Source organism: Dipodomys ordii, unplaced genomic scaffold (assembly GCF_000151885.1).
Source record: "Dipodomys ordii isolate 6190 unplaced genomic scaffold, Dord_2.0 Scaffold11, whole genome shotgun sequence".
Taxonomy (NCBI): domain Eukaryota; kingdom Metazoa; phylum Chordata; class Mammalia; order Rodentia; family Heteromyidae; genus Dipodomys; species Dipodomys ordii.
Window position 1 is genome coordinate 14,928,912 of NW_012267227.1, and position 13,449 is coordinate 14,942,360.

General features: G+C 44.1%; 2 protein-coding genes across 2 annotated transcripts in view; both read right to left on the reverse strand.

The window, feature by feature from the left end:
* Positions 1 to 8,065, reverse strand: part of LOC105980987 (chromosome unknown open reading frame, human C15orf43) — a 35,943-nt gene extending 27,878 nt beyond the window's left edge. The window contains exons 1-2 of the mRNA XM_013009975.1: positions 8,002 to 8,065; positions 7,821 to 7,902 (exon numbers count right to left, since the gene is read on the reverse strand). Of these exons, the coding sequence (XP_012865429.1) occupies positions 7,821 to 7,902; positions 8,002 to 8,065 (146 nt within the window). The remainder of the gene's footprint in view (positions 1 to 7,820; positions 7,903 to 8,001) is intronic.
* A 3,504-nt stretch (positions 8,066 to 11,569) lies between these two features.
* The window catches only part of Trim69 (tripartite motif containing 69), an 18,642-nt gene continuing 16,762 nt past the window's right edge, over positions 11,570 to 13,449 (reverse strand). The window contains exon 3 of the mRNA XM_013009976.1: positions 11,570 to 12,167. Within this exon, the coding sequence (XP_012865430.1) occupies positions 11,626 to 12,167 (542 nt within the window). The 3' untranslated portion in view covers positions 11,570 to 11,625. The remainder of the gene's footprint in view (positions 12,168 to 13,449) is intronic.

The following is a 13,449-nucleotide window of genomic DNA, read 5'->3' on the forward strand; positions in this document are numbered from 1 at the left end:
AAAAAAAAAAAAAATCTATCATTTGACATCCAAAGTAGTCAGAAGGGACACATTTCCCATGCAACAGAATTCCAAATAATTTATGCAGATACTAGAGGGCAAATTATCACTATTCACTCCTTAAGGGTAAGCTATATTGGGGTTGGGAAGGTGGCTCAGTGGTAGAACGCTTGCCTTGCATGCATGAGGCCCTGGGTTCGATTCCTCAGCACCACATAAGCAGAAAAAGCCAGAAGTGGCGCTGTGGCTCAAGTGGTAGAGTGTTAGCCTTGAGCTGAAGAGCTGAGGGACAGCGCCCAGGCCCAGAGTTCAGGCCCCACAACTGGACCCCCCTCACCCCCCCCCAGTTAAGACAAGGTAAGCTGTATTGAGTCGTTGCCTTCCATAGTGTATAGTATGGAAGGAGAAGAGATGATAGGTTTACAATGGAGAAGTCTAGCAAATGCTATCTTAGCCAGGTGATTAAAGCCAGCATCAACAGTCATAAATCATGTTAGGAGTGTATACACTTGCTATAAAGTGATGAAAATGATAATTTAACACTATAGTCTTTTTAAACTTAAATCTTATCATGAGAACAGCACACAAATGCAATAGCACAGCATCGTATAAAATATATGAGTAGTACTCCTCAAAATCTTCAGAAATCAAGAATTCTAAGTACTACCAAGAGCAGCCTGAAAAAATATGACAGTGAAGAGCAATGTATCTTAGATGAGATCCTGGGATTTAGAGTGACATAGATTAAAAACTAAAGTAATCTAAAGAAACTGTGATCTTAGTTAATAATATATGTACTTTTTTTTTTTTAGTTGTGAATAACTATGTTAAGTGGATCACCTGTAATCCTAGCTACTCAGGAGGCTGAGATCTAAGGATAGGGATTCAAAGCCAGCCTGGGCAGGAAAGTCTGGTTGACTTTTTTTGGGGGGGAGGGAGGAGGGGTCCCGTTGTGGGGCCTGAACTCTGGGCCTGGGCGCTGTCCCTCAGCTCTTCAGGTCAAGGCTAGCGCTCTACCACTTGAGCCATAGTACCACTTCCGGCTTTTTTTTTCCTGCTTATGTGGTGCTGAGGAATCGAACCCAGGGCCGCATACATGCAAGGCAAGCGCTCTACCACTGAGCCACCTTCCCAGCCTCTCTCTGTGACTCTTATCTCCCATTAACTACCAGAAAACCGGAAGTGGCTCTAAGGCTTAAAGTGGTAGAGTGCTGGCCTTGAGTGAAAAAGCTCAGAGACAGCGCCAGGCCCTGAGTTCATTCTCACAGCTGACTGAGTTCATTCACACACACACACACACAATACAAAATGTTGAGAATTAGTTGGTAGTGGGGGGTTGGAGGCATGGCTCAGTTGGTAGAGCACTAGCCAGTGGTGAAAGTGTCAGGTACCCGTTCTCAGACCAAAAAAGAAAAGAAAAGAACTACTTAACATCACAGAAAACGTCCCACAGAGGAAGCATAGATTAGGAATCACTAATGCATACACACTGGTACCTGGAGAGAGAATAGACTGCATTTCCCTCCATGTCCTGTACTGGATGGGACCTTTGAACTGGCCTACGTTCAGACTTCTGGAGATAAGCTGTCTGGGTTCCAGTGCCATCGTTGTTTGCTCCAAGCTGCAGGGGACATAAATAATTCATGCTTAGATACCCTCCAGACCGAAGGAATGGTGTAAAGAGTACCGTAAGGAAGCACTTACCTATCAAAAAGCTGTTTGATGTCCTAAAAGAGGAAAGGAGAAATACAGACATCAGATCCTGCTTAGGAATCCTAGAAATGTCTGTGGTAATTCTGACTGCCACATAATTTGATCAGCAGTACTTAGGATCATCCCAACTGGGCCCAATAACCTTTTTTTGCAAAACCTTCATACGCCAGTTCTGATCTGACCTAGGATAAACTGGCTTTGCCTTGCTGTGATTTTCTTTTCAGGATTTCCTTTTCTTGGAATCAAGAAAAGCCATTCAGACAATAATTTAGGGGAAGCTAGTATTTTATGCTCCCAAGTACTCTTAGAAAACACACGCGCGTGCGCGCGCGCACACACACACACACACACACACACACACACACACGATACCCCAGACCCAAGGCCACTCTTCTTTAATTTGGTTAATTAGAATGAGGTGATAACCAGTGTCACCTTAGATAGAGTTTTCGATGCAAAGTGGCAAATAGCTTTGCAGATAGATCAGTTTATGATTACCATAAGCCAAAGCTTCAACACAGGCTGTAACTTTCTTTTTTTTCTTTTTCTTTTTGTTGGTGGTGGGGATTGAACTCTGGGCCTGGGTGCTGTCCCTCAGTTCTTCATCTCAAGGCTATCGCCCTACCACTTGAGCCACAGCGCCACTTCTGGTTTTCTGAGTGGTTTATTGGAGATAAGAGTCTCACAGAGGGGCTGGGAAGGTGGCTCAGTGGTAGAGTGCTTGCCTTGCATACATGAGGCCCTGGGTTCGATTCCTCAGCACCACATAAGCAAAAGGAAAAAAAAAGCTGGAAGTGGTGCTGTGGCTCAAGTGGTAGAGTGCTAGCCTTGAGCTGAAGAACTGAGGGACAGCACCCAGGCCCAGAGTTCAGGCCCCACGACCGGACCCCCCCCCAAAATAAAAAAGAGTCTCATGGACTTTTCCTGCTGGGCTGGCTTTGAACCATGATCCCCAGATTTCAGCCTCCTGAATAGCTAGGATTACAGGCTTGAGCCACCGGCGCCCAGCTCTTTTTTTAAATTTCTAAATAAAGCTTTAATGTACTTTATGAAAATATAAAAATACCCAATAAGTAGTATTACATGTAGTATTTTATTGTCTTGTTTCTAGGAGGGTAAAAGTTTTTACTCAGCATAAAACATGAGTAATCTCCTTTTCTTTCCAGACATCAGCACTCAAGTAGTTCTAGTTTTTGTTTTGCTTTGCTTTGGATACCCCTAGTGGTGAAAGGCCACTACTACATCTTTCTCACGCACATACATTCACACCCCTTCTCCCCGCAACTCTTAAGTAAACCCATAATGTTAATATAGAGACTCACGTTGAGGAAGTCATAGTGGTTCTTCTCGTCCATCCTTTTCTGAATGCTCGCCAACATGTCTTTGGCAAGGAAACATTGTTCCTGAAGCTGCTTCAGGTTGTGCTCCATCTCCTCGCTCAAGACTTTCCACTCTTCCATGAGGTCATTTTGAATATCCTTTTCTTTGCTGTGCAGGAACTGATGGAGCTTTAGAAACTCCAGGGAAATGTGTTGCTGCAGTTGTACCTTGTTTTCCTGGAAACCTCCATGATCATCACCATGGTTATTGAGACTAGCATTTGGGGATGGAGACCCATACCACCAGTACTAACACACATTGAGAAACACCATACAAATGGCCATTTTCTCTCCCTTTGGGAGACTTAACTCCTTTTTCTATAGCTAGTTTAGTGGTTAGAATGAAAGAATCAAAAAGTAGTATCTTGATTCTTGTTGCAGTACTGGCATGGTAACCAGTGCCACTTACTAGATAACATTGTGGAGTTAATCAAACATTTTATACCTTTGTAGATTGGCAAACCAGTAGATACCAAATAGTGTTATTAGACTAGGGTCAGAAAGAGCCTGGAAGAATTGTCCTTATCTGGAAATCAGAGCTCGGGAATATCACTCCATTGCTAGGACAGTATAAAAGAAACAGATATGAGCAATGTTGAAAACATTGACAAACAATTCTACTAGAGCTGGGAAAGTGGCTTAGTGGTAGAGTGCTTGCCTAGCATGCATGAAGCGCTGGGTTCCGTTCATCATCAGTACCATATAAACAGAAAAAGCCAGAAGTAGTGCTGTGGCTCAAGTGATAGAGTGCTAGCCTTGAGCAAAAGAAGCTAAGGGACAGTGCCTAGGCTCTGAGTTCAAGCCCCAGGACTGGCAAAGAAAAACGAAATTCTACTATACTGTGGTTCTTTTCTTGGGTGACCACAATCTTCTCATAGGTGGACTATCTTACTGGTTTCTCAGTTCCTCATTTTCCCCCTTTCTAATAATTTATACGGCTTTAGCCACTGATTCTCCTTCACCCGTGGGATTTTTCTCATCCCCAGCAATTACACTGTCTACAAAATAACTTTGTATGCTCTAGGCTTACTCAAGTACCCCATTATAACAATTGTTGGATCTAATTGAAATTTTGTTTTCATTGACTTCTTCATTTCTTTTTCTTTTCTTTCTTTCTTTCTTTTTTATTTTTTGGTCAGTCGTGGGGCTTGAACTTTGGGCCTACGTGCTGTTCCTCAACTCTTCAGCTCAAGATTAGAGCTCTACCACTTGAGCCACAGTGCCATTTCCAGTTTTTGAGTGGTTAATTGGAGATAAAGAGTCTCACAGACTTTCCTGCTGGGGCTGCCTTTGAAATGCGATCCTCAGATCTCAGCCTCCTGAGTAGCTAGGACTCTAGGCATGAGCCACCGGCACCCAGCTTGACCCCCTCCATTTCTATTCATAAACTTGTAGCATCATATAACATATCCAACCTGGATTTACGGTCCATCATTATTAACTGCTTTCTTAAGATAGTCTTAACTCCTTTTCTTCTGTAGCTGTGGTCTCCCTTTCTCCCTCTCTTACCAGTATCTCTCTGTCTTCTCATTTAAAATGACTTGTTTTCACTTATTGTGGTAGTTGGGTTGAACCCAGTGCATTACTTTTGCTTGGGAAGCCTCTGCCACTTAACTATGCCTCTCATTCTTATTTATTGGCTCCACTTTCCTCTCAACACACTTTTAGGTTTACTTGATATTCTATCGTAGGCTCTTTCTCCTTTACATTCTACATTGTCTTCTCAGGTAATCTTCTTTCTTTCCATGGCTTTAAATACTATCTATTATCTTTTTGTTGTTGTTGTTGTTGGTCATGGGGCCTGAACGCTGTCCCCCAGCTCTTCAGCTGAAGGCGATTACTCTACCACTTGAGCCACAAATGCCACTTCCAGTTTTCTGGTGGTTTATTGGAGTTGAGAGTCCATGGAATTTCCCCCCGGGCTGGCTTTGAATCACAATCCTCAGATCTCAGCCTCCTGACTAGCTAGGACTACAGGCATAAGCCACCAGATCCCAGCTTTAAATAATTATCTATTATCTATCTATCTATCTATCTATCTATCTATCTATCTATCTATCTATCATCTATCTATCTATCTTAACACGCATCTCCAGCTGAAACCAGCTGCTGATTTCTAGGCTGCTTTATCTAACTGCTTATTTGATATCCCCACTCACTCCTCATATGTCATCAGTCACCATATCCAGGTCATTTTATCTCCAAATCATATACTCAAGCTGTTTATTTCTCAGAATTGACTCAGTAGGTCCAGACATTGCCATCATTTCTGAAACCACTCTATAGTCTTCTAACCACTGTCTTCACCATTACCTCTCTCCAAGTATCCACCAGGGATACTTTCAAAGCAAGATGAAATCAGGCCCTATTGAAGTCCCTTTAATTATTTCTCATTCACAGGATAAACCTCATAATGCTAAATTGTATCTACTTAAGGGCTGATGGGATTGGAGCCATATCTTCCTGTGTAATATCATCTTGCACTGTTGGCTCATGCCTAGCTAGCTACTCAGCAGGCTGAGATCTGAGGACTGTGGTTCGAAGCCAGCTGGGCAGGAAAGTCCATGGGACTCTTTATCTTCAGCCACTCAACAGCTGAAAGTGACACCATGGCTCCAAGTCGTAGAGCACTGGACTTGAGCAAAAAGAGCTTAGGGACTGCACCTAGGCCTTGAGTTCAAGCCCCACGACCAACAACAACACAAAAAAAACTGTACTGGAAGTACATCTCAAGTGGTAGTGGGAGTCATGAATAAGTAAGTGTGAGGACTTGAGTTCAAGCCCAATACCAGAAAAAAAGAAAAAAAAAAAGAATCAGTACAGTAAGAGTGGAATGCCAATCTCTTCTATCTACTGTTAGAAAACTTATTCTATGGAACATTTTTCTTTCCACCTTAAAGTGTCAGTTTTCTAAAATTGCATAGTCCATGTGTCATTCAGTATATTGGTGTATTGACATACATATATGTTAACACACACACACACACACACACACACACACCTTTGCACCCATGTAGCTGAAGTCAAAATGACAGTGTATTCCACTTCTATTTACAGCCCCTCTAATTTGCTTCTCACCTTGGACTCAGAAATAGCATCCTGCTGCATGTTTTTCAAAGACTGAAGTTCTTTCAGGCTTGCCTCCAGTTGACCTTGATAGATGGTAAGTTCCTCCTGGAATATCAAGTCGAATTAACCCACACAAACTTGGGAGATGAGAGGCACGAAGGGCACTTCCAATAGCTCCATTGTGCCAGAAAAGTAACCTCTTCTACCAAAAATCTTTCTCCCGGGGCTGGGAAGGTGGCTCAGTGGTAGAGCGCTTGCCTTGCATGCCTGAGGCTCTGGGTTCGATTCCTTAGCACCACATAAGCAAAAAAGAAAAAAGCCAGAAGTGGCACTGTGGCTCAAGTGATAGAGCGCTAGCCTTGAGCTGAAGAGCTGAGGGACAGCGCCCAGGCCCAGAGTTCAGGCCCTACGACCAGACCCAAAAAAACCCCAAAAATCTTTCTCCCATACTCTGTGGCTTCTATTCAGAACATATAAATCTTTTGTCTTTTTACTAAAAATTGTTTCCCTTTTCATTTGTCATAGTTCCTGACTGTTTCAAAAATTGTGGCTCACACCTGTAATCATAGCTACTCAGGAGGCTGAGATCTGAGGATCACAGTTCAAAGCCAGCAGACTCTATTTCTAATTAAACAGCAAAAAAAAAAGTTGGACTGGAAGTATATCCCAAGTGGCAGAATATGAGCCATGAGCAAAAAAGCTGAGCAAGAGCTTGAGATCTTCAGTTCAAGCCCTAGTATGAGCACCAAAAATGCAAAAAGAAAAGAAAAAACAAAGAATTGTGAATGGGAATGTAGCTCAGTGGCTGAGCACTTGCCTAGCATCATGAATGCATGATGCCCTGTGCCAAGTCTTCAGCAGCACATAGACAAACAGATGTAACTAATGTACATTTATGTGCATATATACATACATATACATAATATATATATATATACATATATATGTACACAGAACAATTTTATGAGATGAGGAGAAGGGAAAAGAGAAGGATGAAGGATGAATAATTTCAAAACAGTGCAACTATGTGAAGAGAGCATGAGCAATCTCAGTAAAAGCTGTTGGTTAATTGGGGATTGGATGGGCAGGGGAAGAGAAAGAGAATTCAAAATGTGGTAGAGGGGCTGGGAAGGTGGCTCAGTGGTAGAGTGCTTGCCTTGCATGCATGAGGCCCTGGGTTCAATTCCTCAGCACCACATAAGCAAAAAGAAAAAAGCCGGAAGTGGTGCTGTAGCCCAAGTGGTAGAGCGCTAGCCTTGAGCTGAAGAGCTGAGGGACAGTGCCCAGGCCCAGAGTTCAGGCCCCACGACCAATACACCCCCCCCAATACACCCCCCCCCCCGCCCCAAATGTCCAGGAAGAGTTTAAGTGTGAACAACACAGGATCGGAACGGCACTGCTATGAGGTGGTCATCTGGGTTTTAGACATGGAGTACGCGGGTCCCCTGCAGTGCTCCCCGCGGGGGGGGGGGGGGACAGCCGGAACCACGAGGCCGGGATCCCGGAAGAGCCCCGGGCACCGGGTGGAACCGGGGCGGGGCGATGGCGAGGACAGCACAGCACACACGTGCAAGGCCGGAGCTCGGCTCGTCTCCGACGACCCGGGGCCGACGGCGGCCGTCCCGGGCTGGAAGGCGCCGCGGGGAGGGCCGCGGGTACCTCAGCGTGTCCGGGTGCGAGGCGTCGCTGCTGAACAGGAAGTCTGCGGCCCGCCAGTCACTGACCGTGCCGCCTTCGGCCACTGCGGAGGCAAGAGCGCGGGGTGAGCCTGGCGGACCTCCTGGAGCCACCCTTCCGACCCTCCCCACCTCACTCGTCCCCCTCCGGCCAAGCCGCCTACTCCAGAACTGCCTCAGGTCCTGGCCGACGCTACCACAGAACCAGCCCCGCTGCCCTTGAAACATGGCGGCTCCGGGACCGCGAGGAGGTGGGCGGGGAGGCGGGGGGGGGAAAGGCCTGCTGCGGGGATCGCTGATTGGCTCAGGACCGAAGATCCTCGCGCTGATTGGTTACCGGCAGCAAAAGGCGGGAAAAGCTTGCCGCACGCCGTACCAGACTGTTGAACTAAGCTGGGGAAGCCGCGAGGAAGGACGCTGGTGCTGGTGAGTGTTTGCACCCTGGGTGTTGAGATTGGGATGAGATTGTGTAGCATCAAGTCTTGGCTACCATTTCATCTACAGATACTTGGCACGTGTGTGTGCGCGTGCGCGCGTTTTCAATCAAGGCTGGCACTCTACCACCTGGCCACAGCTCAGTGGGTTTGTTGGTTGGTTTGCGCATTGGAGATGAGCGTCTCACAGACTTGCCTGCCTGGCCTGGCCTCAAACCCCATCCACAGATATCCGCCTGAGTAGCTAGGATGACAGGTGTGAGCCATCAGTGCCCAGCTCATTTCTCATATTTTATTTGCACTTTCTATTTCCTAGTCTCCTTAGAGGTTTGTCGATTTTATTAGCCTTTCCCCCCAAAAAAACCAAACTTTTGATTTTGTTGGTATTTCCTGTTGATGTCAATTTCAGCAGTATGTAATTTCCATGATTTCAAATTGCTGTTTTTTTTTTCCCTACATTCTTAAAAGTTTATTGATTTTCTCCCTTTGGGGTTTTTGTTTTGTTTTGGCCAGTCCTGGGGCTTGAACTCAGAGCCTGGGCATTGTCCCTGGGCTTCTTTTGTTCAAGGCAGCAAGCACTTTACCACAGTGTCACTTCTAGCTTTTTCTCTATATGTGGTGCTGAGGAATTGAACCCAGGGCTTCGTGCATGCTAGGCAAGCACTCTACCACTGAACCACCTTCCCACCCCCTACATGTTAAAATGTACATGTATGTATGACTAGATATTTCTCTAAAACTATGTCTTACCTTTTTTTTTGGTCAGTTGTGGGCCTGAACTCTGGGCCTGGGTACTGTCCCTCAGCTCTTCAACTCAAGGTTAGCGCTCTACCACTTGAGCCACAGCGCCACTTCTGGCTTTTTCAGCTTATGTGGTGCTGAGGTATCGAACCAAGGGCCTCATGCATGCAAGGCAAGCGCTCTACCACTGAGCCACCTTCCCAGCCCATGTCTTAACCATCTTTTGAGATGCCATTTCTTATTACTCAGTTCAAAATATTTTCAGATTTTTGGTGAGTTTTTTGACTTAAACATTAAAAAAAATTCCCCAATATATAACTCTTCCAATTATCTTCTGGTTATTGGTTCTGAATGACTTAGATACATTTTAATATGATTTTTATGATTATAAATCCTTTGAAATTTGTTATTTGCTTTATAATAGAAGCAAATGGCCAGTGTCCTCTTTTTTTTGTTTGTCAGTTGTGGGGCTTGAACTCTGGGCCTGGGTGCTGTCCCTGAGCTCTTCAGCTAAAGGCTATAGCGCTCTATGAAGCCACAGTGCCACTTCCAGTTTTCTGAGTGATTTGTTGGTGATAAGAATCTCACAGAGTGGGGAGGCTGGGAAGGGATGTGAAGGGTAAACAAAGGAGGAGGCTGCAATGCTTGATAAGAAATTTACTCATTATCTTGCCCATGTAATTGTAACCCCTCTGTACAGTATGTTCACAATAAAAAAATAAAAATAAAAAGAATCTCACAGACTTTCTTTTCTTGAACTGGCTTTGAACTGAGCTCCTCAGATCTCAGCCTTCTGAGTAGCTAGGATCACCCTCCTGAGTAGCTAGGATCACAGGTGTGAGCCACCTGGGCCTGGCTGTTTTTTGTTTTTGTTTTTTTTTGGAGGGGGGGGTTGTGGTTGTTTTTTGTGGGATTTTTTTGGCTGCTTTTGGTTGGTTTTGGGGCTTGAACTCTGGTCTTGGGCACTGTCCCTGAGCTCTTTTGCTCAAGGCTAGCGCTCTACCCCTTTGAGCAACAGCTCCACTTCTTGAGGATAAGTGGAGATAAGAGTCTCATGGACTTTCCTACCTGAGCTGGCCTTGAACTCAGCCTCTTAGGATTATAGACATGAGCTACCAGCAGTCAGCTGTCCTCTGGGTTTAAAAAGAATAATCTGAAGCTGCTGGTGATTCTGTGGTATTGGGGTACAGCGTTCTATCTATGACTCATTGGGTTGAGCTGATTGGTATATGTTTTACTTTGTGTGTGTGTGTGAGGGGGGGAGTCATTCATAGGTCTTGAACTCAGGGCCTAGGCACTGTCTCTGAGCTCTTTTGCTAAAGGCTAGCGTTCTACCATTTTGAGCCAGAATTACAGCTCCAATTCTGGCTTTCTACTGTAATGGTTAATTGGAGCTAAGAGTCTCATGGACTTTCCTGCCTGGGCTGGCTTCAAACTGCTAACCTTAAATCTTAGCCTCTTGAATGGCTAGAATTAAAGGTGTCAACTGCTGGTGCCCAGTCACTTAATATATTTTGAAGTTGTATAATAAATGCATGCTTATAACTACTTCCTAGTCAATTGAACCATTAACCTCTTAAGTATAAAAGGCAAAATTTTGCTTGTAATTGCCTCCCTTTTGTCCTCTTACTGTTCTGGGGATTGAACTCAGGGCCTCATGCTTATTAGGTAGTTGCTTTACCTCCTGAACCACTTTGCTAGCCTTGAAAGGCAAAACTTTAAGATACATAAAATACAAGAGAATATCTATCTAGATCCTGAATGAATTTTTAAAAACTTTTATGCCAGTGGTGGGATTTGAACTCAGGGCCTGGGTACTGTCCCTGAGCTTTTCTGATCAAGGCTACCATTCTTCACTTTGAGCCACAGCTCCCTATCTGGTTTTCTGATGGTTAGTTGGAGAGATAAAAGTTTCATGGACTTTCCTGCCTGGGTTGGCATTAAATCCTAATCATCAGATTTCAGCCTCTTGAGATGGCAAGCCAGAGCCACTAGCTCTGGCTCTGAATAGGTTTTTTTGTTTGTTGGTCATGGGGCTTGAACTTAGGGCATGGGCACTATCCCTGAGCTCTTTTGCTCAAGGTTAGCACTCTACCATTTTGAGCCACTGCACCACTTCTGGTTTTTGAGTGGTTAATTGGAGGTAAGAGTCTCATGGACTTTCCTGCCCAGGCTGGCTTTGAACCACAATCCTCAGAGCTCAGCCTCCCGAGGATCTTGGATTACAGGCATGAGCCACAGGATACCCAACCTGAATAAGTTTTTACCAGAAAAGAAATTACAGCTGGGTGTGATGATAAGCCCTGTAACACCATCAGGAGCTTTTATGGCAGGGCGAGAACTTCAATTCCTCAGATTTCTATCTCCCAAGAAGCTAGGATTATAGACTTGAGCCACTGTGCTGTATTTTTGATTGTTTGTTTTTCCTTTTTGCCATGTAGCCCAAGCTGTCCTTTAAGTCAGGATCCTTCTGCTTATGTTTGTGATGTTCCTAAACATCACATTTCACCCTTTCTGAGTTCCTATAAATTGGGAATAGAATTGAGTGAGAGACTGGTAAGATATTTCAATACTTATTTAATAGCCTCTGAATTTATACAGTAGTATGACTAATTACTGTGGATGTACAATATACAATGGTTCTTTATTCTCTCCACCGTCATTAAGGCAGGGGCAGAAGTAAGGGTACAGTTTCTCCACGAAAATGCTACTGAAGGTATAAATGTGGGCCATGTTCTTAGCATTGTAGAAGGACACTTGCCCTTCCTCATAATCTAGGTAGATGCCCACCTTGTCGAGCTTCTTAGTCAGCTTTAGAATGCAAGCAGGCAAATCCAGTGCCTTTAGATCAGTTCGGTTCCTTAATCTTAAGAGCCAGAAACCTTGCTCAGGAGTTAGAGGACAGCTGCCCTTACGAACGATGGATTCTTTGGCGACACCTACTGTCCACTTGGTCTTATTTGCTACTTCTGCTTCCCAGTACCACTTTCCAGAGGTGAAGCCTTGGGAAGCCAGGACAGCCACACTTGAGTCAAACCTCTCTGGATTGTCAGTCAGTGCTTGCTTAATGTCACTATGCCATACACTGGTGTAGTTTTTGGATAGGAGCAGATTTGGGTGAGCTGTTTTAGGGTCCAGAGTTAATGGAGACAGACCTAATAAGAAAAAACAAAAGAGATAGCTACAAATAGTGAAGAGAAGGTAAGCGTCAATTCTCATAGTAAAAGACTGTAACTGATCTACTCAGAAGCTTGCAATCTGAGGATCATGGTCTAAAGCTACTTGGGCAGGAAACTCTATGAGACTCTTATCTGCAATTAACCACCACCAAGCCAGAAGTGGAGCTGTGGTTTCAGTGGCACTAGCTTTGAGCAAAACATCTCAAAGACAGTGTATAGGTGAGTTCAAAGCCTAGAACTGGCCCCCGACACACAAAGTATTTCCTGTTATTTTAACTTTGTGTACTCATAAACTCTTAGTAGTTAGGCAGTTTCTTATATACTTTCTGTTATTTGTGTATCCATATTAATGTTTATAGACTTTTTTTTTGTTAGTTGTGGGATACCAACTAGGGGCCTGGGCATGGTCTCCAAGTTGTTGTTTTCTGTTTTGTTTTTTTTTTTTTGGTCAGTCATAGAGTTTGAACTCTGGGCCTGGAAACTGTCCCTCAGCTCTTCAGCTCAAAGTTAGCACGTTACCACTTGAGTCACAGTGCCATTTCTGGTTTTCTGGTGGTTTATTGGAAATAAGAGTCTTACGGACTTTTCTGCCTGGGCTGGCTTTGAACTGCGATCCTCTGATCTCAGCCTCCTGAATCGCTAGGATTACAGGAGTAAGCCCTGATGCCCAGGCCCTGAGTTCTTTTGTTTAAGGCTAGTGCTCTACCACTTTGAGCCACAGCTCTACTTCTGGTTTTCTGGTGGTTAATTTCGAGATAAGTCTCATGAACTTTTTTGCCCAGGTTAGCTTTGAACCATGATCCTCAGATCTCAGCCTTCTGAGTAGCTAGGATTACAGGTATTAGCCACCACTGGCTTCTAGGAAATCTTTCTAGTGAGAATATTTCAGTTGTGTTACATCATATATAAAATGTACTTTAGACGGTTGAGTAAATGGGGGAAAAAAAAGAGTAGGTTAAATAGTTACGTTGGGAAGAAGGTAAGAGCTTGCCTATTAGAGCTAGGTAACGTAGAACCTACAGGTCAATGATGAGAAATTTATATTTGGTTTAACAGATGAGACATTTGAGAAGAGTGGTTTATGTCACTAATAGTCAGAATTTGGTCCACAAACTGAGATTAAAATTCTGGAACAAGAAATTGAGAGTCAAATTTTAGAAATTTTCATAGGGTTCTGACCAGTAGACTCTGTTGGCTTTAGTAGTTTCAGAATTGGGCTTGTACTTTGTAATAACTTTACATCTTTTTTTTTTTTTTT